We start from the raw sequence: 22,444 nt of genomic DNA on the forward strand, positions 1-22,444 counted from the left end.
AGATACATTGCACCTGAAAAGTGAGGAATGTCTTTTTTTCCTCCTAATACGATTGAAAAAGGTAGGTTATAACACTGCTTAATAGTAGAGAATATTAAGTGTGTCCTTCTAAGGTTTTTTTTTAATGCAGTTGTGTTGAGTTGGCATGGCAAGGTTTTGGTAGCAGGGGGTGCTACAGGGCTGGTTTCTGTGAGAAGTTTCTAGAAGCTTCCCCTGTGTCTGACAGAGCCAGTGCCAGCCAGCTCCAAGGTAGACCTGCCGCTGGCCAAGGCCAAGTCCATCAGTGATGGTGGTAGCACCGCTGTGATAATGTATTTAAGAAGGGGAGAACTGCACAACAGCAGTTGCAGCTGGGGAGAGGAGTGAGAATATGAGAGAGCAACAGCTCTGCAGACACCAAGGGCAGTGAAGAAGGAGGGGGAGGAGGTGCCCAGGTGCTGGAGCAGACATTCCCCAGCATCCCATAGTGAAGACCATGGTGAGGCAGGCTGTGTCTTCTGTGTATTCTAGTTTTCCTGAAAAGCACAGTTTCAAATAGAGTATTTTAAATGCAGAAGAGAAAAAAAATTCATGGAAGATAAATGGACCCTTACATTTTAGCTGCATCTTTTCTTTCCCATGGCTTGTTCTACGCACTTTTGGGAGGAAACTATTTGTAAAGAGCTGGATCATTAGCTCGTGTTAATTATAGTTTCAGCATCTACAATATTCAAACCCTCCCTACCTCTTCACAGCAGCGTCTGCTCACAATAGCTCTGAAGTCAATTCTACACCATAGTTCGTCTCTCAGCTTCAAGAAATAAGGGAAGAGCTGTCTCCAGGCTTTTCCCATAGCCCATGGGAAGATCTCATACTTGGATTCTTCCTCCTCTTCTTCATCTGTATTTGCCAGATACCTTCAAACATATATTTTTGTGTCTGTAAATGTTATTCCATCTCAAATCACTTATCAGTATGATTTCTAACATTAAAAGACATAATCTTGCAATAGGTTTTTTCCTACTGTTGTGAGAAAAACCACTAACAAAATACAGCCATCTCTCAGGAGTGCAGTATTTTCTTAATCAGAAAGTTCCATATGCATCCTTTGGGGAAATAAAAACTTAAGCTCCTAAAAAAATGGCTTTCCCTTGGAGTCTCCTACAGGAGTCATATGCAAGAACTAACATATCCTGATGGCATTGGCCAAGCTGGCGAGATAGCCTTGCACCAAAACGAACAGCTTCTGAGTGATTCCCTCAATAAAGCTTAAAACTATCTTATGAAACCTTAAACTTTACATTTTCTGCTTCAGGGATTTCAGCTATTCTTGGAAAATCATGGTGTTCATGTTCATTTAGCAGCAAACAACTAAATATAGGTCTACGTTCATGTATAAATGAAAACCTAAGGATTTTCTCGATGTCTGTATTCCTCCCTTTGTTCTCCATGTGCTACTTTTGTGTCTGGTTCGTCTTCTCAGACAACAGGAAAATATTTCCTTCCTCTAGACCCAACTCCTGGAAATTGCAACTAGGACTTTTAGTCTCCTCCCTGCTTTTCTCACTTGCTCCTTACCTCAATATTCCTTCTAGTCCCAGTCTCCCAGACCCTCTGTCACTTTCTAATCCTCTCACTCTTCTGGCCTGGCTTTTCTCCCTTCAGTGGGGTCGGACAGCTTCCTCCTCTGTGCTCAGTGGATGCCACCCAGAACAGCATTTACAGTAGAAGAAACAGCCATCTTTCTGCCCGCACGAGTGTGCAAATTACGGAAAAAGTGTGCTATTACGGAAAAAGATGACCTGAGCACCGTAACACCATGAAAGAAATTGGGGAATCACTCTGTAGGTAGAGCCAAATATGGAGAGATTATACAGGCTTACTAAAGACAGATTCCTGATTGCACCCCTGTTTCAGAGGATAGAAATTTTAGGACTGTTTGAAAAAGTTCTCAGAAATTCTCTAGCAGTATTTTTCCAGTTGCCTCAAATCACATTGACAGAGACTTTGATAAAAAGTTACTCCCGAGGTGCATCTCGTGACAAAACATCTCAGTACCAATGACTGAAAGGCTGGCAGACATATAAAATAGGGTCTTGTAACAGGAAGTGTGAGGAACATATACGTTGTCATGTTTTGTCCTGCACATATTTCTTGTAATGCTTAAAAATGTTCCCAGATTTACAGTTTGGCAGGCAGAATGCCATGCTGTGTATCACTACACAACACAAACGTCTCCTCGCTGCTGCTCAAGCTTGTGGTCATCAGAGGAAGACTGTTGAATCTGTGCTGTTTATATGTAGCATGAAGGTCAGGTTTCTGTACTTCATACAGAACCCACACAACTACAGACTCATTAAAGAAGTCTCAGTATATAGCATAATTATCAGTGGCATAAACAAAGGAATTCAAGTTTCAAATAAAGCCCAAGTCTAACGTTCCACTATTACTTAATCCCTTCATATATGGGAGACACAAATATGAGATGCTACAACTCCTCAGATTTTCTTCCCGTTCCTTCTCTCTCTAGATGTTTATTCCCACAATCAATAAATGTTTGTAAGACTGGGGGTCCAGCCTTTTTTAAGGTCTGTGTAAAATGAGATATACATTGTTCTACACGTTTTTTGTTGAAATACAAGAGAAAATAGAAAAGAAGGGAAATGATCACAAAAGGAAGTATCATAACATGTCGGCTTCATTTGTAATTTAAAAAGATACTTTTCACCAGTTTGGTACTCCTTTTTGTATTTTTACCTTAAGCATTAAATATTTACACACTAAAATAGAACAACAAAATATCTGTAGACAGAGACATGGCTGTTATTATCCATGTAAAAAGCACTCCCCAGATTATTGAGTTTAGAAAACATACTTGCTTAATAGTTTTCTACTGTTCAGTCCATACATTGATATCTGTCATTATTAACCTACCAAATAATTGAAAGAAAGTCGTCATTTCCTGAGCGAGTAACATTTCACTAAGTAAAGGTTCCTGTTAAAAAAAGAAGAAATTAACGACAAAAATAGTCTGTGTGAATGAACCGAGTAACTGCGCTGAGAGGGATTTGGGTCCCTCCATGTTTACTTTTAGTAGGACATGAGCTTCCAGTCACTTTTCTGACGATGAAAAATGTAAATTCTGGGAAATATTCTCAGAAATATAGAGGAGTGGAACATATTATCCCAATGGATAATAGTGGAACATATTATCCCAATGAAATGAGTTACACACCCCCAGCTTTGCTCCACAGCTTTTTGCTGTGATGACAACGCCCTTGGTTTCGCTCACTACTGATGTGCAGTGGGGACAGTTCCACTTGGCTGGCTGAGCAGGCGACTGCTTTTAAAGTGCTGTTGAGCAGAACAGAGCTTAGTGCAGAGTAACAGGATGCCTGGTGTAGGTGTTTGCTTTCTTTTGTAATAAAGTCAGACTGGTTTAGAACTTTAAAGAAGAAGCCGCCAAGATTTCTATGAATGATCCTGGTTATCCTACTTCAATAAAAGTCTAATGTGAGATGGCACCTTGACCTTTCTCTTATGGTGTTGTTTCTTTTCTGTAATGTTTCCCATTGTCGTGTTCTTACTGCAGCTCTGTCTGTTTTGTTGAAGATGGTGTGGGCGCTGCAGATAGCCCATCATCAATAGCCTCTTTGAAGTGCATCCTTAGGTTATATTGAGACCCTGATGTAAAGTAGCAGAAGATGGCGGTAAAATCTCCCTCCAGCCTTCACTTTTAGGATTGAAGGCACCCAGTTCCCTCAGCTGTTCCTCTTATGTTACGTGCTCTAGTCTGTAAGTTGCCTTTGTGGCCCTCCACTGGATTTATTCCGCCATGTCACTGACTTTCTTGTGTGTCCCAAACTGGCCATAGTGCTCAGATGCAGTTTCAGAAGTTGTGCCCAGAGGAGACGAATCACTTGCCTTGACCTGCTGACTACTCTCTAGCTATTGCACATCTGTGGAATAGGGTTTGACCTTGGTGATTTAAGTCTGTGTTCTTGATGAGTTGGGAAACACCGATAAAGAGGAAGAATGCTGATAAAAAGGAAGAGGGAGTGTGAGCAGCTGTCATTTAGCTTAGCAGGTAGAAAATGATGCTTTTTTAGGCATAGCCAATAGCAAAGCTAAAACAGGCGCGTGCACTACTGATAGAAACCAGTGATAACTAAGCAAAGGACACGTGGATGCATTGTGGCTGGAAAAATGATCTATAAAAGCCGTTTGTAAATTGCAATAAACGTCTCTGGTGTCACATCTATGGAGTCTGTGTTATTCAGCCGCCGCACACATATCTGTTTGCAGTTGACCTCATTGCCGCAGGGACTCCCTGCTTCCTCGTGTTCCAGTTGACTATGAGGACTGCAGGCTTCTTTTCTGCAGAGCTACATTCTAGCCCTTTGTCCCCAGCCTGTACTGGGATTTTTCCATTCCACATGCAGGACTTTCCAGTTTCCTTTGAGCTTTGAGATTCTGACAGCCTGTTTCTCGAGCCTGCTGAGATGCCCCTGAGTAGCAGCCCTGCCTTGCAGCATATCAGCTGCTCTCCCTAATTTGGTGCTGCACGTGAACTTGTTACGTGTGCGTTCTTTCCTCTTTTGAGGTCATTGATGAAGACCTGGGGAATTACTGAGGATGTTAAACGGTATTGGGATGTCCTTAAGGAGTGACATCAGTAACTGTCCACCAGCTGGACTTCATACCAGTGATGCCAGCTGTTTGAGCTCAGTGATCCAGGCTGTTCTTATCCCTCCTTGGAGTCCATCCATCCAGTATATACATCTCCAATTTGGCTGCAAGGTTACTGTGTAAGACACTGTCAGAAGCGTTGCTGAAGTCCAGTTAAATGGCACACGTGGCTCTCCTCTCATCTACCAGGACGTTTGTCTCATCCAGAAGGCAGTCAGGTCAGTTCGGCACGGGTTGGCATTTGTATCCTGGTCACTTGTTTTGACCTTTGAGTGCCTGGAAATGGCTTCCAGGCAGATCTCTTGTATATTCTTCCCAGTTGTTTCCTGGATTCTCCTTGTGGCTACGTTTTGTCTGCTTTTCTTTCCAAGTCATCAGAAATTTCTCCTGAGCTATGTGGCCACTCAAAATGACAGTGTGGTCTTGTAAGAACGCTGGCTTCAGCGCTTCTGGATGCATCCCATTCAGGCTTAAGGAGCTGCATGTGTTGAACTGTCTGTTGTGATCCCTGATTCCATCTCCCGTTCCTAACGGGGAGTGACTCTGGCACCGAGTTCGGGAACGTGGCAGCCTTTGCGCTTTAGTGCTCTGGCCTCTCTGTGTACCGAATGGCACACGCTGTCAGGTGCCAGGGCGCACGCGCTGCATCAAACGCTGCCTCGGGACGCGAGGATGAAGCGGCACCGTGGGAAGGAGCTGTGTCCTGGTGCCGACACACCGGGAGTGACGGGCCACGCCAGAGTCGGGGCTCGCCTCGTCTTGTGCGGGAAAGCGATGCCGTGAGACGCCCCCGCGCCGCGGCCCTCCGAGGGCACCGACCAGGTGCGTGATGGGGCCGCGTTATCGCCCGGCGCTACGGCATCAGCGTGGAGCTTTCCGGACCCACGGCACCCGCGGGCCGCGCTCTGCCGCTTCAGGGCGCGTCTTGCCCGGTGACCGCGAAGGGCGCGACGGGCAGCGCGGCCAGAGCCCTCCCGCCTCCGTCCCGGCACCTGCTGACTGTGGGCCTGGCAACGGCCGTGCCCTGCTGTGATTGGCTGGCTGGCCCGGGGCGGGCTCCGCAGGAGCATCGCAGACCAGCGCTCCCAGCCGGTTGGAGGAGAGCAGGGCGCCTAATCGTGCCCCGCCGTCTGATTGGCTGAGGCAGCTGTCTCCCATGGGTTGTGACAGGCGCCGTCTGCAGCCGCGCGGCGGGCGGCTGAGGTGGGAGGGAGGAGCCGTGGAGGCGGCGGGCGGCAGAGCGGAGCTGTCCGGGGCTGCCGACCGGCTGGGAGCCGAGAGAGCGTCGTCACATTCGCTCTTGGCGGGTTTTGGGATTTTTTTTCTTTAGTGTGGCATTTAAGTAGGAGCTGGAGAGCCGGGTGGGCTGCTGTGAGCTGCCTCAGGCGGCCCCGTGCTCTGTGAAGGGAGAAGCGAGTGCATTTGCTCCTGTGTAAAAATACCGTTCCTCACACTCCGTCTGGTGTCTTCTCGACTGTTACAGTTAGAAACACCTCAGGTGTGTTTCTTTGGTTATGCCTTCAGGGTGTGAGGGTATTGAGGGTGGTGAGGCACTGGAACAGGTTGCCCAGAGAAGTCGGGGATGCCCCATCCCTGTTCAAGGTGTTCAAGATATTCAAGGCCAGGTTGGATGAGGCTTTGGGCAACCTGGTGTAATGGAAGGTGCCCCTGCCTGTGACAGGGGGGTTGGAACTAGGTGATCTTTGAGGTCTTTTCCAACCCAAATCATTCTAAGATTCTGTGTCCCACTTGAGGGCTAAGTTTTTATTCCCAATGGCTATAACCAAATGTTACAAAAATGAAGAGCTCAATACATATTTTAATGTTATATGACTTAATTATGATTCTGTTGCATTAATTCTATTATTCTTCTTGTAAAAATACACCATCAGGAATTGGAGAGGAGGAATGGGAGAGGTTTTTGGTAGATGTAAGTAAGTTTGTAGGGCTACAAGGATCTGACAAAGCAACTTTTTCTGGAAAGGATTTTTTTTCCATTTTTCAAAATTTTGGGTTGAAAAAGAAAGATTGCAGGCTGCGCTGAAAAAGATCTTTACCAAATTAGAACTGAATTAAAGAAATGTACATAGTTGGCTTAGGGCACAAGACTTAAATAATTAATACTACTATAATTAATTTTTGGATCACCTGACATACAAACTCTACTGAAACGCTTCATTTGAACAAAAGAAAAATAGAGAACTAGTGATCACACTGACTATTTTTGTAGTTAATTTCTTCTTGTTTTAACAGGAACCTTGACTTACCAAAATGAGGCACAATCTGGTGTGTCAGACACCTCCCACTGTCACTGTTCATGTGAAATTGAGTGCAACAAGATCGCATCAGCAAAACAACCTTATTAGACTAGAGTGGCCAGCTTTGAAAGACTGTGAAGAAAACTGGGAAAAAAGAGTTCCTACTGATAAATACAAATGTGCACAGAGACCATGTGTAGTCATTCAGCGTGAGGAAATGATGGCTTTCTTTAAATTATTTGGTAGGTTAATAATGACAGATATCAATGTATGGACTGAACAGTAGAAAACTATTAAGCAAGTATGTTTTCTAAACTCAATAATCTGGGGAGTGCTTTTTACATGGATACTAACAGCCATGTCTCTGTCTACACATATTTTGTTGTTCTATTTTAGTGTGCAAATATTTAATGCTTAAGGTAAAAATACAAAAAGGTGTACCAAACTGATGAAAAATATCTTTTTAAATTACAAATGAAGACAATGTGTTATAATACTTCCTTTTGTGATCATTTCCTTTTCCTTTCTATTTTCTCTTGTATTCAACAAATAACATGTAAAACAATGTATATCTTGTTTTACACAGGGCTTCAAAGGGCTGGATCCCAGTCTTATAAACATTTATTGATTGTGGGATTAAACATCTAGAGAGAGAAGGAATGGGAAGAAAATCTGAGGAGTTGTAGCATCTCCTGTATTTGTGTGTCTCTCATATAAAGTTTTGTATTTATTAAATTTAGTGAAGAGATTAAGTAATAGTGGAAGATTAGACTTGGTTTTCATTTGAACCTTGAAGACAGGAGTGAATCAGAGAGAGTTTGCCGTAATTCTGTTACAGTACGTGTTCACAGACAGTAATGCCCCGACCGCAAATCAGCAAGCGAGTATTGCCTTTCTGGTAGCTCGTCTTCTTTTGTCACTTATGTTTTTCTCATACCTCATCTCTTTCTCTCCTCATTTTCTCTGTTCTCCACAGCTGGGTCTAGCTTCTTTCCTTTTATTTGGTTTAATAAAAGGAAGATCGTTTCTTATTTACAAATACTTTGTAACAAAAAGAATTTTGGTGTTTGAAATGCTACAGCTTGCTTTTGTTGCAGATGATGATCTAATCCAAGACTTCCTGTGGATGGACCGCTGCTGTAAAATTGCAGACAAAGTAAGTGTATTTCCTCCTTAGATGCTAGAAGGTATATTGAGTGAAAAATCTGCCCTTACTCGCTTGATACTGTAATAGAAATACAGACCATAATTTTTTTCTAATGTGTACCTATGGAAGCTTCAAGAAACTCGATTTATGCTTTTGTTATTGACAAAAATGATCAAGATATCTTGGTGTAAGATAAATGTGTGAAGCATTTTAGGAAATTATATACTGAAATAATATATTGATACTTCATTTTATATTTTAAAACAGTATCTCCTGGCAATGACTTTCGTTTATTTCAAGAGGGCAGGCTTCACAATAACAGAGTATACCAGACTCAATTTCTTTGTCGCTCTGTAAGTACTTTTAAATTATCTGGTTTTATTAGATAAAGTCGGCATTCTTTCTTTCCTTTGTTTATGCCACTGATAATTATGCTATGTGCTGAGACTTCTTTAACGAGTTTGTAGTTGTGTGGGTTCTGTATGAAGTACAGAAACCTGATATTCATAGTATATATAAACAGCACAGATTCAACAGTCTTCCTCTGATGGCCACGAGCTTGAGCAGCAGTGAGGAGATGTTTGACCATGATTTTCCAAGAATAGCTAAAATCCCTGAAGTAGAAAATGTAAAGTTTAAGATTTCACAAGATAATTTTAAGCAAATGGAACTTTCTGATTAAGAAAATACTGCACTTCTGAGAGAAGGCTTTATTTTGTTAGCAGTTTTTCTCACAAGAGTAGGAAAAAACCTACTGCAAGATTATGCCTTTTAATGTTAGAAATCATACTGATAAGTGATTTGAGATGGAATAACATTTACAGACACAAAAATATATATGTTTGAAGGTACCTGGCAAATACAGTTGAAGAAGAGGATGATGAATCAAAGTATGAGATCTTTCCCTGGGCCATGGGAAAAGGCTGGAGACAGCTCTTTCCTCATTTCTTAAATTTGAGAGACGAACTATGGCACAGAATTGACTTCAGGGCTATCGTGAGCAGACGCTGCTGTGAAGAGGTAGGGAGGGTTTGAATATTGTAGATGCTGAAACTATAATTAACACCAGCTAACGATCCAGCTCTGTACAAATAGTTTTTCCTTTAAGTGCATAGAACAAACCACAGGAAAGAAAAGACACAGCTAAAACGTAGGGGTCCATTTATCCTCCATGGATTTTTTTCTCTTCTGCATTTAAAATACTTTCTTTGAAACTGTGCTTTTAAGGAAAACTAGAATATTTTATGTTGCACTACTGTTAAAAGGGAAGTTATAACTGACTAGAATCTTTCTGCTTTATACAACTATTTTTATTTAAAATTTACTATCAGTTGTTTCAGTTCATTCACTTTAGAAATATTTTTGTGTTGTTTGCTTTACAAATTATAAGTTTGTACACAAGTAAAACCTTCAAATAAAAATCCCAGCACCTCAGGTGAAATTTTGATCCCTTCAAAATTAATGGTATCATTTCAATGGACTTTTTAAGGTAAGGGCTTTTCACTGTTGTGGTGGGTTGCCCCTGGCTGGATGCCAGGTGCCCACCAAAGCTGCTCTATTGCTCCCCTCCTCTGGGGACAGGATTCTCCAGGGGCTACTGGTGGATCTGTGCTCCACAATCAACATCCATGGGATGCAGGGCACAGCCTGCCTCACCATGGTCTTCACTATGGGATGCCAGGGAATCTCTGCTCCAGCACCTGGGCACCTCCTCCCCTCCTTCTTCACTGCCCTTGGTGTCTGCAGAGCTGTTGCTCTCTCATATTCTCACTCCTCTCCCCAGCTGCAACTGCTGTTGTGCAGTTCCTCCGCCCCTTCTTAACTATGTTATCACAGAGCAGCTACCACCATCACTGATGGACTTGGCCTTGGCCAGCGGCAGGTCCACCTTGGAGCTGGCTGGCACTGGCTCTGTCAGACACAGGGGAAGCTTCTAGAAACTTCTCACAGAAACCGCCCCTGTAGCACCCCCTGCTACCAAAACCTTGCCACGCAAACCCAACGCAATTGTGTTTAAAAATATCTCAGAAGGACACACTTAATATTCTCTACTATTAAGCAGTGTTATAACCTACCTTTTTCAATCGTATTAGGAGGAAAAAAAGACATTCCTCACTTTTCAGGTGGAATGTATCTGTTTGGAAAAGCCCTGCCATGTTCTAAGAACATAATGTTTACTACAGCTGGTGGAAAAGAAAATCTCATTTACTCTAGAATCCCATCTCTGAGAACAGGATTAGATGCTATAGGAAAAGTACAAGGAAGAAGCCAAGTGTGGAATGCTTTTCCCAGCGTACCCTCCCGGCTTCCAACGCTCAGGAGTTCAGTGGCTTTGTAAACCGAAGATCCATCTAGTTTGTGTTTCCTAGTTAGTAAAAGGCACCATCAAAGCACAAACTGGTATTTGTGGTGATTCCCATGAACATACAAGGCTGTACACCACTGTGTTTCCACATCTGATTCATAACTGGTGCACTTGCTTGTGCCTCAGGCAGCAAACTTTCTCATAAGGCAGAAGCAGACAGATCAGAGACGACACCCATTTCATCTACGTGGTGTTACTTCTCTGCCATACATGAACTGGATCCCTGGTTTTCAGGTGTACGTTTTCCCGTTATCTTTATGGTTTCTGATGTAACTGCTGTTGCAACAGGTGATGGCCATCGCTCCAACACATTGCATATGGCAGCGAGAACGCCCCGTGTACCACAGTGGTGCTGTGAGGAAATACAATCAGGAAGTCCGGCTGCCACGAGGACCTAGTGCTACTCCTCCCGACTGCTTGCTTTGTGGTGAGAAAGGAAGATCTGTACAACTAGGATTATCATCATCTTCCTCCACATGATCTCTCTGTGTTGGCAGATATCCGAATCACAAATCACAGAATCACAGAATGTTAGGGATTGGAAGGGACCTCAAAGGATCATTTAGTCCAATCCCCCTGCCGGAGCAGGACCACCTAGATCAGATCACACAAGAACGCGTCCAGGCGGGTTTTGAACATCTCTAGAGAAGGAGACTCCACAACCTCTCTGGGCAGCCTGTTCCAGTGTTCTGTTACCCTTACTGGGAAGAAGTTCTTCCTCATGTTTAAGCGGAACCTCCTATGTTCCAGCTTATATCTATTTCCCCTTGTCCTATTGTTGGATGCCAGTGAGAAGAGCCTGGCTCCATCCTCATGACAGTCACCCTTTACATATTTATAAACATTAATGAGGTCCCCCTCAGTCTTCTCTTCTCCAAGCTAAAGAGACCCAGCTCCCCCAGCCTTTCCTCATGAGGGAGATGCTCCACTCCCTTAATTACCTTTGTGGCCCTGCGCTGGACTCTCTCAAGCAGTTCCTTGTCCTTCTTGAACTGAGGAGCCCAGAACTGGACACAATATTCCAGATGCAGCCTCACTAGGACAGAATAGAGGGGGAGGAGAACCTCTCTCGTCCTAGTAACCACACCCCTTCTAATACACCCCAGGATGCCATTGGCCTCCTGGCCACAAGGGCACATTGCTGGCTTATGGTCATCCTGCTGTCCACCAGGACCCCGAAGTCCCTTTCCTCTGTGCTGTTCCCCAGCAGTTCAGTCCCAGTGTTCTTGTCTCTTCAGGCGTTTATTACTATTCTTGCATTATAAATGAAATGGAGAATCCTGTTTTAAACAGTTAGGATTGGCTAGAAGAAACAGTAAAAATACCGGTGTGTGTGGTGTGAGTAAAAAGAGAGTGTGCCACGCGAGCTGAAGTGCTCTTGCACTCGCGAGCTGCGAGCACTGTTTCCAGAGAGGGCAGGCTGCTCGGTTGCTGTCGTCAGTTTGGACACACATTAAATCACAATTCACGTTTTCCTTTAAGTGCATTTCAGTTGTTGACAGAGTTTATCCGAGATTTCCCTTTAAGATCGGGGTACGAGCAGAAAACAATTCAAGAGTTTGTTGTGAAAATTGTGTTATGAATTGAGTCTTTGCACATCAATCTACTCAAAACAGCGCCCTGGGCCTTTGTACGAGACGCCTCCATTACACACAGCAGTTATGGGGCAAACGCTCATTGGTTATTATTAAGAGTGGAACACACTGGAGATGTCAAATTCCTGGGGGAGCTGTACAAGGCCTCAGCTCTGCAAAGATCATAGAAAGGTTTGGGTTGGAAGGGACCTCAAAGATCATCCAGTTCCAACCCCCCTGCCATGGGCAGGGACACTTTCCACTAGATCAGGTTGCTCAAGGCCTCTTCCAGCCTGACCTGGAACACTTCCAGTAATGTGGCACACACGACTTTTCTAGGCAACCTGATCCAGTGCCTCACCACTCTCAGAGTGAAGGCTTTCTTCCTTATATCTAATCTAAATCTCCCCTCTTTCAGTTTAAAGCCATTGCCCCTTGTCCTATCATGACACGCCCTTGTAAAAAGTCCCTCTCCAGCTTTCCTGTAGGCCCCTTTAAGTAGAGGAAGGCTGCAATAAGGTCTCCCCAGAGCCTTCTCTTCTCCAGGCTGAACAGCCCCAACTCTCTCAGCTTGTCTTCATAGGAGAGGTGCTTCCTAGAATAAGCCCAAAGCCACTCTAGAGTTCTTACTATACATATTTAATACAGAGTTAAAATTATTTTTTGCTCTATTTTTTATATGCACATGTTCTCAGTATTACTCAAATTTTAACTATTATAATAGCATTGTGCTTTTGACAGCTGCAGTACAACTATGATTCTCAAGGGATCCCTCAACTTTCAAAAAATTTGGCATTTGAATTGTCCTTGAGATACAAGACAAGCCAGGTGGCTACAACACGTCATTTAATAAATTTGATGTGTTAAACATCACCATGTGCTTATGTTAAGACTTACATGAGACCCTAAATGGCTTAATTTAAAAATCTGTTTTTACTTGAGAGATCTTGCTTTTTGTATCTGACAGAGGTTGGAAAACCAAAATGTTTATTTTGGCCATTTGAGAATGCTTTATATACAGTAAAGTTCAGAAAGAACACTTTTAGCGCGGGCGCTGGAAGTGAGCCAAAGCTAGAAATGCCAAGATCTGGTCTTTTTCTTGAAATCAGTGCAGCTTCATCAAAGAACAAATTCAGTGCATTACAGTTTCTCTTACAGTTGTGCTTTAAGAACAATGTTTTTAAAGAAACTGAGAGCCACCAGTTGGTAGCCAAAGAAGTCAGAAGCTGCTTCACTTGCATTTCAAAGGACTGACTTTGGTCCATTATTTTCTTACTAAAGTTCTTATCCTAATTTCTGGTAGACTGTCAGAGCCTGTCCAGCAAAAGGAGACGAGGTAGCACCTTGAACCCAGACAAATCCATGGACTGGTTTACAGGTAATGAAATACACCCAGTGAGACAGAAACAGATATTGCACTTTGTTGAACAGTTTGTGTTGCATCACAACACCGTACCTGATGATCGTTAAAACTTCTCCCTTTGAATAGTCGGTGGGATTTCAAACTGTAGATGCAGTAGAAATCAAAGCGGTCATCACGTAAAAGTTACACAACTCGCACAACGTAGCAGCTACTTTGTCACCTTTTATTTTATTCTGATACAATATACTCATATTAGCAGCTGACATCTCAGCAGCATCAGGAAAGCAGTGGTCGAAACTTTCTCAGCTTGGTAAGGAATGCTAATTGAAAAACAAAACAAGTTACTACTTCAGTATTTCAGGATGCAATGAGTCGTTTATTATTAAAAGTTCTATGACTTCATGATATAATAACATGCCAAGCGCTAGTCCAAAAAATAGTATTTTTGAAAATAAAATATCACTAAACATTTAAGATAAAACAACATTTTCCAAGTCTCACCTGAATGAGCATCCTGCCAACAAGATGGTCTGGCAACATAAGGCACCGAGCAGTATGTTTCAGCGTTGTCAGAAAGTGATTCTGTAAAGAGTAATTTTTGTTAATTCTTTCCAACAAGTTTAAAACATACCTGCAGCCTAGAGTTGCCAATGGGCATGGATTATTTTTCCTTGACATATTTGCATTTCTTTTGGCTTCTGTTCAAGTGCTTTGTTCTCACCTATCACTACATTCAGACATTTTGCAAATCTATACTAGCATGAGGCATCTCTTTTGAATTTGCCAGAAGAGGGGGATTACAGAACAGAGCACACTGGTAAGGTTTCTTCTCTGGAATCCTTAGCCCATCAGGGTCTTCTCAAGCAGCTACAGGATGAGTACAGAGGACAGCAATAGAAGGGCAGCCATTGTTTATTTGCAGCTTGCAATTTATTTTCGAGCTAGTCTAGATTTTTAATAAGATACTTAAATTTAAATAACCATTAATATATCCTTTTTCAAACCTGACAAGATCTAGGCTCTCCAGAAGATTATCTATTCTTCACAACAATCACATCTTACCTGAGAAAAAAAGTACTGCCTCTTCCTACAAATGTTGCCCTCATTATGTCTTTGGATTGTCAAATTGCAGTAACAGGATATCTTGTCAACAATCATGTTCTTACCATTGTATTCACTTTCTTCAAGAACTACTTGATCCTGAATGTGGAACGACTTGAGCTTCTGCGGCCGTGTCAGCCTGTGATTCTGCCAGAGCCACCTGAGGTACCAGCCGAGAGAGCTGCCACAAAGGTCACTCCTCACAGAGGCCATGAAGCTGACGGACCTTCTGTTGTCAATAAGACTTGGGACTGGTGGTTTTTAATAATTTTTTTGACAATCCTCGCTTTTACAAAGGTTTACTGTTTTACGCATAGTTCTGTCTCCTTAGGGTTGGGGAAGGGCTAAGAAAAACCCCAGACCTGCTCACTGATGTCAGTCCCATAGACAAGTTTTAAAGAGTCCTTTTTGATTTATCCGGACTTGTGTTGTTTTCCTGTTATCATTTGGAACCAAAATAAATTATTTTATGACTTGTTAAGTATAAAATTACTATCCTGAAATTTACAAGTTCAATAGACAATATTCTTCCCAAAGGAAGTGTTCTGAGGAAATCCAGGCACGGAGCGCAGGGCGTGCATTGCTGTGTTACTCTGATTTCTCAGACCTGTCGCACCATTCCCTTCTCTTGCTCCGTGCTACTTCTGAATGGGCGCAGACACCTTTCAGCACCAGCAGCTCAGCGGTGAGGTTCTGTGACTTCTTAAGCCATGTTAGCTTGGAGTTACCAGGCTCCCTCCCTCACCTCTGTGATCCCTCTGCGAATCCATTCAGAGAACAGAACAAAAGGGATGGGTTTCCCGGCAGCCTCTCCCTGATCCAGCTCCCCCTGCACCAGGCTGCAGCCACAGCCAACACGCAAGGAGCGAGGGTTTCAGCGGTGTCGCCTTTGGTCATCTGAAACAATTGGAGAATCGCGGCACCGGCTCCATACTACTCGAGATTAACAGTTTGGAAATATTGGAAGAATCAAATTGTTCACATTGGGGTCAGTCTTATTCCTTGCTCTGCTCATTCCAAAGATTTTCTACATTTTGAAACAGACTTCTGGAAGGACAAGGAAAACTAGTTAAAACAGCTAGGCAAAACTGCAGCACCTCAAGTTTGCGTATGTCGTATTTTCCAGTTCTCAAAGACCTTAAAGTCATAGCAAATGCCACGTTCTTCACACAGCCTTAAATTTGTCCTGTTGCATGTCAGGAGTTTCTGGGAAAGACAAAAGAAGGAGCAGAAAATAAAACATAAACTGAGAGTAACATGGGGAGGGGAGACGAACGCAATCAGTGCAGTGAATGAGTTTTGGAAATTAAACCGGTGTATTGCAACGCGTATTGGAAAATGGTAAAACAGAAACATTGGCGCTGAGGTTTCACGGAAGCTCAGGACACCGAGGTGCTTCTCGGGCTCCGTGACTCTCCAGTGCTCAGTTACTCTGACGGTGGGTGCCCACAGACCCCGTTTTCCAACAGCCGTCAGGACTTGCAGCTGGTGGTTTTTTGCTCCATCAGTTCCAGACGATCCAGGACGAGGATCCTGCCGCTACACTCCCAGCTCACCTTCAGTTCCGGAGGGAAGGGCAGCACTCTGCGACAGCAGAAACACGTTTAAAAGCCAATTCGAACAGCGCCTCATCTCCCAGGCACGCACAGCACCAGCTCACCATCCCGCTGTTTTTCCTTTTCCCGTTCGGAAGAGGCGTCATCGCGGGGCGCGGCGCAGGCGCGCGGGGCGAGCGCGCGGGCGGCGCATGCGCCGGCGCGGCGGGCCGGGCAGGGAGCGCCATGGCGGCGGCGGCGCGGGCCCTTTGCGCCTTCTGCCCCCGCGACCGCCGTTTCTTCGCCATCTCCGGCTCGGATGGGCGTCTGCGGGTGTGGGAGACGGCGAAGAGCCGCTGGCAGCGCGAGTACGTGCCGTCCTCAGCGCTGCCTGCACTTGCCTGGCCTGGGCCCCGCCGGGGGGCGGCCTGGGCCCCAGCAAGGTACGGGCCGTGTGTGAGGGGAGGGGAGGGGCGGGGCGGGCGAGGGCGACACGGGGGCACAGGAGGGGGTGCGATGGGGGTGGGGGCGACCCACGTAGCTTCGACGCATGGCCGCGGCCCGCTCGGCTTCACCCCGCCCTCCCGGCGCCATGGGGTAGTCCCGCTTCAAAGAACCAAAGTACTTATCCTGCAGTGTTAAACTTGGAAATCTTAGTTGTGGTGAAAACTCCCGAATCCTGCTTGTCCTTATATCTCAGGACCTGAGTGAAAGTTATTTACATTCCCTGTGTGATGTCTGTTGTATGGCAGACAAGCTACACCACATGGAGCTTGCACAGAGTTGGTGGCTCCCATCAGTGTCCTTTGGCTTCTGTCTGCTCGTCGGTGCAAATGTATCTGCTGTGTAGACGAAGTATTAGCTTCTGTATAGTTTTTTTTTTAATTGGAGAGAATGCCTTGCTGTGATGTAACAAACGTAAGGAGACTTGCTAAAGTCTGAACTAATCAATAGCATTAGTGGCGACTTTTTATTTTATTTTGTGTGTGTGGTTAGTTATGTGGGACTAATGTAGTGAGGGTAAATGTAGTGGCTGCTTCTGCCTTCTTTATTTTAGTTTCACATGCTCACGAGCCAGTTTTATTCCTTCTCCCCTTCCTAGTGATGTGCTGCATGCACCCGTTTCTGGTTGAGATGAAGTGAAATCCCTTCTTGACGTGGTTGATAGCACTTGCAGAGCGAGAGAGCGAGGACTTAAGAATTGCCTGATGGTAGGAGGAGCTCTGGTACTGACGGCAGGGCTTGAGCAGAGCACGTAGCTTTGAGTCCTGGTTGCTGCCCTCTGTGCAGCGGGTAGCACTTTCTTTTTAAGAGGCATTCTGAATACTTGGTATTTGCAAGACTCTTCTGAATAGATTTTGAGGAGAAAATAAACTGACGGTTCTTGATCAAGTGTTTCCATTTTGTGGATGAAGAATTCTTATCATGTTAATCTTTACTTCTGCCTCTGGGGCATGCACTCTGTGCAAAAGTGAAATGTGTTTTTTCCCTCGTGTGTGTGGTCAGCAGGCCAGCAAAATGGCCTCCACCAGATGTTTCCAAGTGACTCATAGTGACTTTGTTACCTTGTACGTGGAGGTACAAGATGAGTCTCTTGGTTTCTCTGCTCTTTAATGTCTTCATTTTGTGTCTTAGCCGAGTTTGTGCAGTCTGACTGGGTCTCAAACTTACAAAAGTTTTTTTTCGCCTCTGCTTTAACACTGAGATTAGCTGGTCAGTCTAATTTATCTCACGTTTTCTGTTTTTCAATTTTCCAGGATGGCCCCCAGAGGAAAAAACGGAAGTCTGAAGTTGCAGAAGTGGACAGGCAGTTAGATATCCTGGCGATTGATACAGCAGTTGGTAGCATTTTGTTGTACAGCACATTAAAAGGAGAATTACGGAGCAAGCTGGTAAGTAATACCCTCTTCATCACACGCTACCAAATACTGATGTTTTCAGTCAGTCTATGCTGCTCTTTCTGCTCCTAGAAAACAGAATAAGCTAAACTAATTATTCATGTTTGTTTTTTTCCATAATAGCTGTGTATGGGGATAGAGATGCAGTAATTGAGGTGCTTGGGAATCTTAAAAGGGTGCTTGTTCTGTTATTGGCAGCATGTAGACATTGAGAAATCTTGGTGTCAACTTTAGTGTGATGTCTTAACATTGTGCATGGATTTGTTATTTGGCATTAAAAATAACAGTAGTGAAGTGCTTAACTGGACAGCGAAGCCGTCCATGGGAGTGTCATGCCCTGAGTTCCTGCGCGGTGTGGTGGGAGAGGAGGGCAGGACTGAAGTGCTCATCAATTCTGGGAAGCTGCTGTTGTGATGGACTCTTGTATGAACTGGCCTACCTTGTGGAAGGTTTCGAGCTCTCTCAGCACAGGATCTTTCTTAGATGAGACGCGCTGGTTTTTGGTTTGGCTTTCTCATTGGTAACTTCCCTGTTACTCCTGAGTAGCTTGGGTTTAGTCTTGGCTTAAGTAACAAGCAAGATAAATCTGTGTGAATGACTCTGTGCAACACTTTGAGAAACTCGGGCATTCTTTTACTTCTGCACTGTCGGTGGTATGTACAGCGATAAATGTACGTGAATTTAGGGACCCAATGGCTTCTTAAAATCATGATGCGTGGAAGTGACCTTAGCTAACGAATGTCAGCTGTGTTTTATGGAAAAGCTGTATTTATGCCTGAAAGCCGTGAACAAAATAAATGATTTTCAGGTTAAAATTTACTGTTTGTCGGTTTGAAATCAGTGGCTGCTCTTCTATAGGAACAGGGTAGCAGATGTTATTTGGTAGGTCCTTTGTTTTTTACAGATAGGTTGACTTAAAAGATTATTCCTGCTAATATAAGAGCTGTCACTTGTAGGTGTCCTTACTGAAAAGAATCATAGAATGGTTTGGGTTGGAAGGGACCTTAAAGATCATCTAGTTCCAACTCCCCTGCCATGGGCAGGGAAACCCTCCACTACACCAGGTTGCCCAAAGCCTCGTCCAACCTGGCCTTGAACACTGCCAGGGATGGGGCATCCACAACTTCTTGGGGCAACCTGTTCCACTGCCTCACCACTCTCAGAGTGAAAAATTTCTTTCTTATATCTAACCTAAATCTGCCCTCTTTCAGTTTAAATCCATTGCCCCTTGTCCTATCACTACACACCCTTATAAAAAGTCCCTCTCCAGCTTTCCTGTAGGCCCCCTTTAGGTACTGGAAAGCTGCTATAAGATCACCCCGGAGCCTTCTCTTCTCCAGGCTGAACAGCCCCAACTGTCTTAGCCTGTCTTCATAGCAGAGGTGCTCCAGCCCTCGGATCATCTTTGTGGCCCTCCTCTGGACTTGTTCCAGTAGCTCTATGTCCTTCTCATGTTGGGGACACCAGCGCTGAATGCAGTATTCCAGGTGGGAGTCTCATGTCAGTGGAGTAGAGGGGCAGAATCACTTCCCTCGACCTGCTGGCCACGCTTCTTTTGATACAGCCCAGGATATGATTTGCTTTCTGGGCTGCCAGCGCACATTGCCAGCTCATGTTGAGCTTCTCATCCACCAGCACTCCCAAGTCCTTTTCCTCAGGGCTGCTCTCAATCCATTCTCCGCCCAGCCTGCACATGTGCATGGGATTGCCCCGACCCACGTGCAGGACCTTGCACTTGGCCTTGTTGAACTTCATGAGGTTCTCACAGGCCCATCTCTCCAGCCTGTCAAGGTCCTTCTGGATGGTATCCCTTCCCTCCAGCGTGTCCACAGCACCACACAACTTGGTGTCATCTGCAGATTTGCTGAGGGTGCACTCAATCCCACTGTCCATGTCTCCAACAAAGATGTTAAATAGCACTGGTCCCAGTACCGACCCCTGAGGAACACCACTCGTCACTGGCCTCCATGTGGACATTGAACCGTTGGCCACACTCTTTGAGTGCGACCATCCAGCCAATTCCTTATCCACCGAGTGGTCCATCCATCAAAACCACGTCTTTCCAGTTTAGAGATGAGGATGTCGTGTGGGACAGTATCAAATGCTTTGGATAAATCCAGGTAGATGATGTCAGTTGCTCTTCCCCTATCCATCAATGCCGTAACCTCATCATAGAAGGCCACCAGATTAGTGAGGCAGGATTTGCCCTTAGCGAAGCCATGTTGGCTGTCACCAATCACCTCCTTGTTTTCTATGTGCCTTAGCATAGTTGCCAGGAGGATCTGCTCCATGATCTTGCCGGGCACAGAGGTGAGACTGACTGGCCTGTAGTTGCCTGGGTCTCCTTTTTTCCCCTTTTTAAAGATGGGGTTTATGTTTCCCTTTTTCCACTCATTGGGAACTTCACCAGATTGCCACGACTTCTGAAATACGATGGATAGTGGCTTAGCAACTTCATCTGCCAGTTCCCTCAGGACCCGCGGATGCACCTCATCAGGTCCCATGGAGTTGTCCACCTTCAGGTTCTTTAGATGGTCTCAGACCTGGTCTTCTCCTACAGTGGGGGGTTCTTCATTCTCCCAGTCCCTGCCTTTGGCTTCCGTGACTTGGGCCATGCCACTAGAACTCTTGCCAGTGAAGACTGAGGCAAGGAAGTCATTGAGAACCTCAGCCTTCTCCATATCCTGGGTGGCCAGGTCTCCCGTTTCCTTCCGGAGAGGGCCTACATTTTCCATAGATCTCTTTTTATCACTGACATATCTATAGAAGCCTTTCTTGTTGCCCTTGATGTCCCTGGCCAGGTTTAACTCTATCAGGGCTTTGGTTTTCCTAACCTGATCTCTGATTACTCGGACAATTTCTCTGTATTCTTCCCAGGCTACCTGTCCTTGCTTCCACCCCCTATAGGCTTTCTTTTTGTGCCCAAGTTGATCCATGTTCATCCATGATGACCTTGTTCATCCATGCGGGCCTCCTGGTGTTCCTACCTGCCTTTCTCTTTGTTGGGATGCACCGCTCCTGAGCTTGGAGGAGGTGATCCTTGAATATTAACAAGCTTTCTTGGGCCCCTCTTCCCTCCAGGGCCTCATCCCATTGTACTCTAGCAAGGAGATCCTTGAAGAGGCCAAAGTCTGCTTTCCTGAAATCCAGGGTAGTGAGCCTGCTATGCAGCCTCCTTGCTTCCCTAAGTATCTTGAATTCTACCATTTCATGATCGCTGCAGCCAAGGCTGTCCTTGAGCGTCACGTTCCCCACCAGCCCTTCACTGTTAGTGAGAACAAGGTCCAGCATAGCACCTCTCCTCGGTTCCTCTGCCACTTGGAGAAGGAAGTTATCATCCATGCATTCCAGGAACCTCCTGGATTGCCTGTGCCTTGCTGTGTTGTCCTTCAACAGATATCAGAGTGGTTGAAGTCCCCCATGAGGACAAATGTCTTGCTGTGGTGTATTTTGTCTTCCTCAAAGCTGATCTGCAGTGAAGCTTTTGGGAGTAGTCTGAGCTGGCTGGTGCCGATTCAAGTAGTGAAATTTTATAAACTCCAGAAAATATTTTCATAAACGATTAAAGGGTATATTTGAGCTGCAAAGATTTTAGTTGTTGAGAGGTGAATGATACCCCTTTGTAGGGTCTTATCATCTGATGATAGCTTGCTTTAACTTATGTAACTGTATATGTATATTGGTCTTTAAAACCACGCTCTCTCTTCAAGTTACAGTGATTTGAATTCAGCTCTCGAAAGAGCAGCTTGTTCACGTTGGTGTGAGGAAGACTCAGTAGTCCAGACTTATTCATTTATTAGTGAGCTGACCCTCTTTTACCTTCTGTAGGATGGTGGTCATGACAATAGAGTAAACTGTGTGAGATGACATCAGGACAACTGCTGCTTGTATAGCTGTTCAGAGGACAAGCACATCGTGGAGTGGAATGCACAGACCTGCAAAGTAAAGTGGTAAGTGATGCTGGTTTTCAGTTAAATTCCTTCTGGCTTGCTATTTTTGTAGTTAATTTCTTCTTCTTTTTTTAACAGGAACCTTGACTTACCAAAATGAGAAACAATTTGGTGTGTCAGACATCTCCCACTGTCACTGTTCATGTGGAATTGAGTGCAACAAGATCACATCAGCAAAACGACCTTATTAGACTAAAGTGGCCGACTTTGAAAGACTATGAAGAAAATTGTGAAAAAAAGGTTCCCAGTCATAAATACAAATGTGCACAGGGAATGTGTGTAGTCATTCAGCGTGAGGAAATGATGGCTTTCTTTAAATTATTTGGTAGGTTAATAATGACAGATATCAATGTATGGACTGAACAGTAGAAAACTATTAAGCAAGTATGTTTTCTAAACTCAATAATCTGGGGAGTGCTTTTTACATGGATACTAACAGCCATGTCTTTGTCTACACATATTTTGTTGTTCTATTTTGGTGTGTAAATATTTAATGCTTAAGGTAAAAATACAAAAAGGTGTACCAAACTGGTGAAAAGTATCTTTTTAAATTACAAATGAAGACAATGTGTTATGATACGTCCT

General features: G+C 44.4%; 2 protein-coding genes, 1 long non-coding RNA gene and 1 other non-coding gene across 5 annotated transcripts; 3 read left to right on the forward strand and 1 right to left on the reverse strand.

Annotated features, from left to right (window-relative positions):
- Window positions 1–3,237: 3,237 nt before the first annotated feature.
- LOC147529300 (small nucleolar RNA SNORD53/SNORD92) lies at window positions 3,238–3,315 on the forward strand. Its single transcript, XR_015222053.1, has one exon. It is a non-coding gene; the product is annotated as a small nucleolar RNA SNORD53/SNORD92 (small nucleolar RNA).
- A 3,624-nt stretch (window positions 3,316–6,939) lies between these two features.
- On the forward strand, window positions 6,940–13,449 carry SPDYA (speedy/RINGO cell cycle regulator family member A; the record flags this gene model as incomplete). Its single annotated transcript, XM_086626344.1, has 7 exons — window positions 6,940–7,168; window positions 8,024–8,082; window positions 8,341–8,426; window positions 8,922–9,093; window positions 10,727–10,917; window positions 12,352–12,383; window positions 13,316–13,449. Coding segments are annotated over exons 1-7 (903 nt in total), but the record flags the coding sequence as incomplete, so codon positions are not given.
- Window positions 13,450–13,472: 23 nt separating this feature from the next.
- On the reverse strand, window positions 13,473–16,165 carry LOC147529301 (uncharacterized). 2 transcript variants are annotated; one of them, XR_015223033.1, is made up of 4 exons: window positions 16,033–16,165; window positions 14,542–15,682; window positions 13,877–13,957; window positions 13,473–13,695 (listed from the first exon to the last, which is right to left on the reverse strand). It is a non-coding gene; the product is annotated as an uncharacterized LOC147529301 (long non-coding RNA). The 2 variants fall into 2 exon arrangements; XR_015223032.1 differs by having other exon boundaries at window positions 14,438–15,682.
- A 92-nt stretch (window positions 16,166–16,257) lies between these two features.
- Window positions 16,258–22,212, forward strand: LOC147529302 (WD repeat-containing protein 43-like). Its single transcript, XM_086626351.1, is given in 5 exon segments — window positions 16,258–16,387; window positions 16,390–16,454; window positions 17,769–17,903; window positions 21,738–21,859; window positions 21,938–22,212. Coding segments are annotated over 5 exon segments (474 nt in total). The 3' UTR covers window positions 21,960–22,212.
- The last annotated feature ends 232 nt before the right edge of the window (window positions 22,213–22,444 follow it).

This window comes from Tauraco erythrolophus, chromosome 2, assembly GCF_009769465.1.
Source record: "Tauraco erythrolophus isolate bTauEry1 chromosome 2, bTauEry1.pri, whole genome shotgun sequence".
Lineage (NCBI taxonomy): Eukaryota > Metazoa > Chordata > Aves > Musophagiformes > Musophagidae > Tauraco > Tauraco erythrolophus.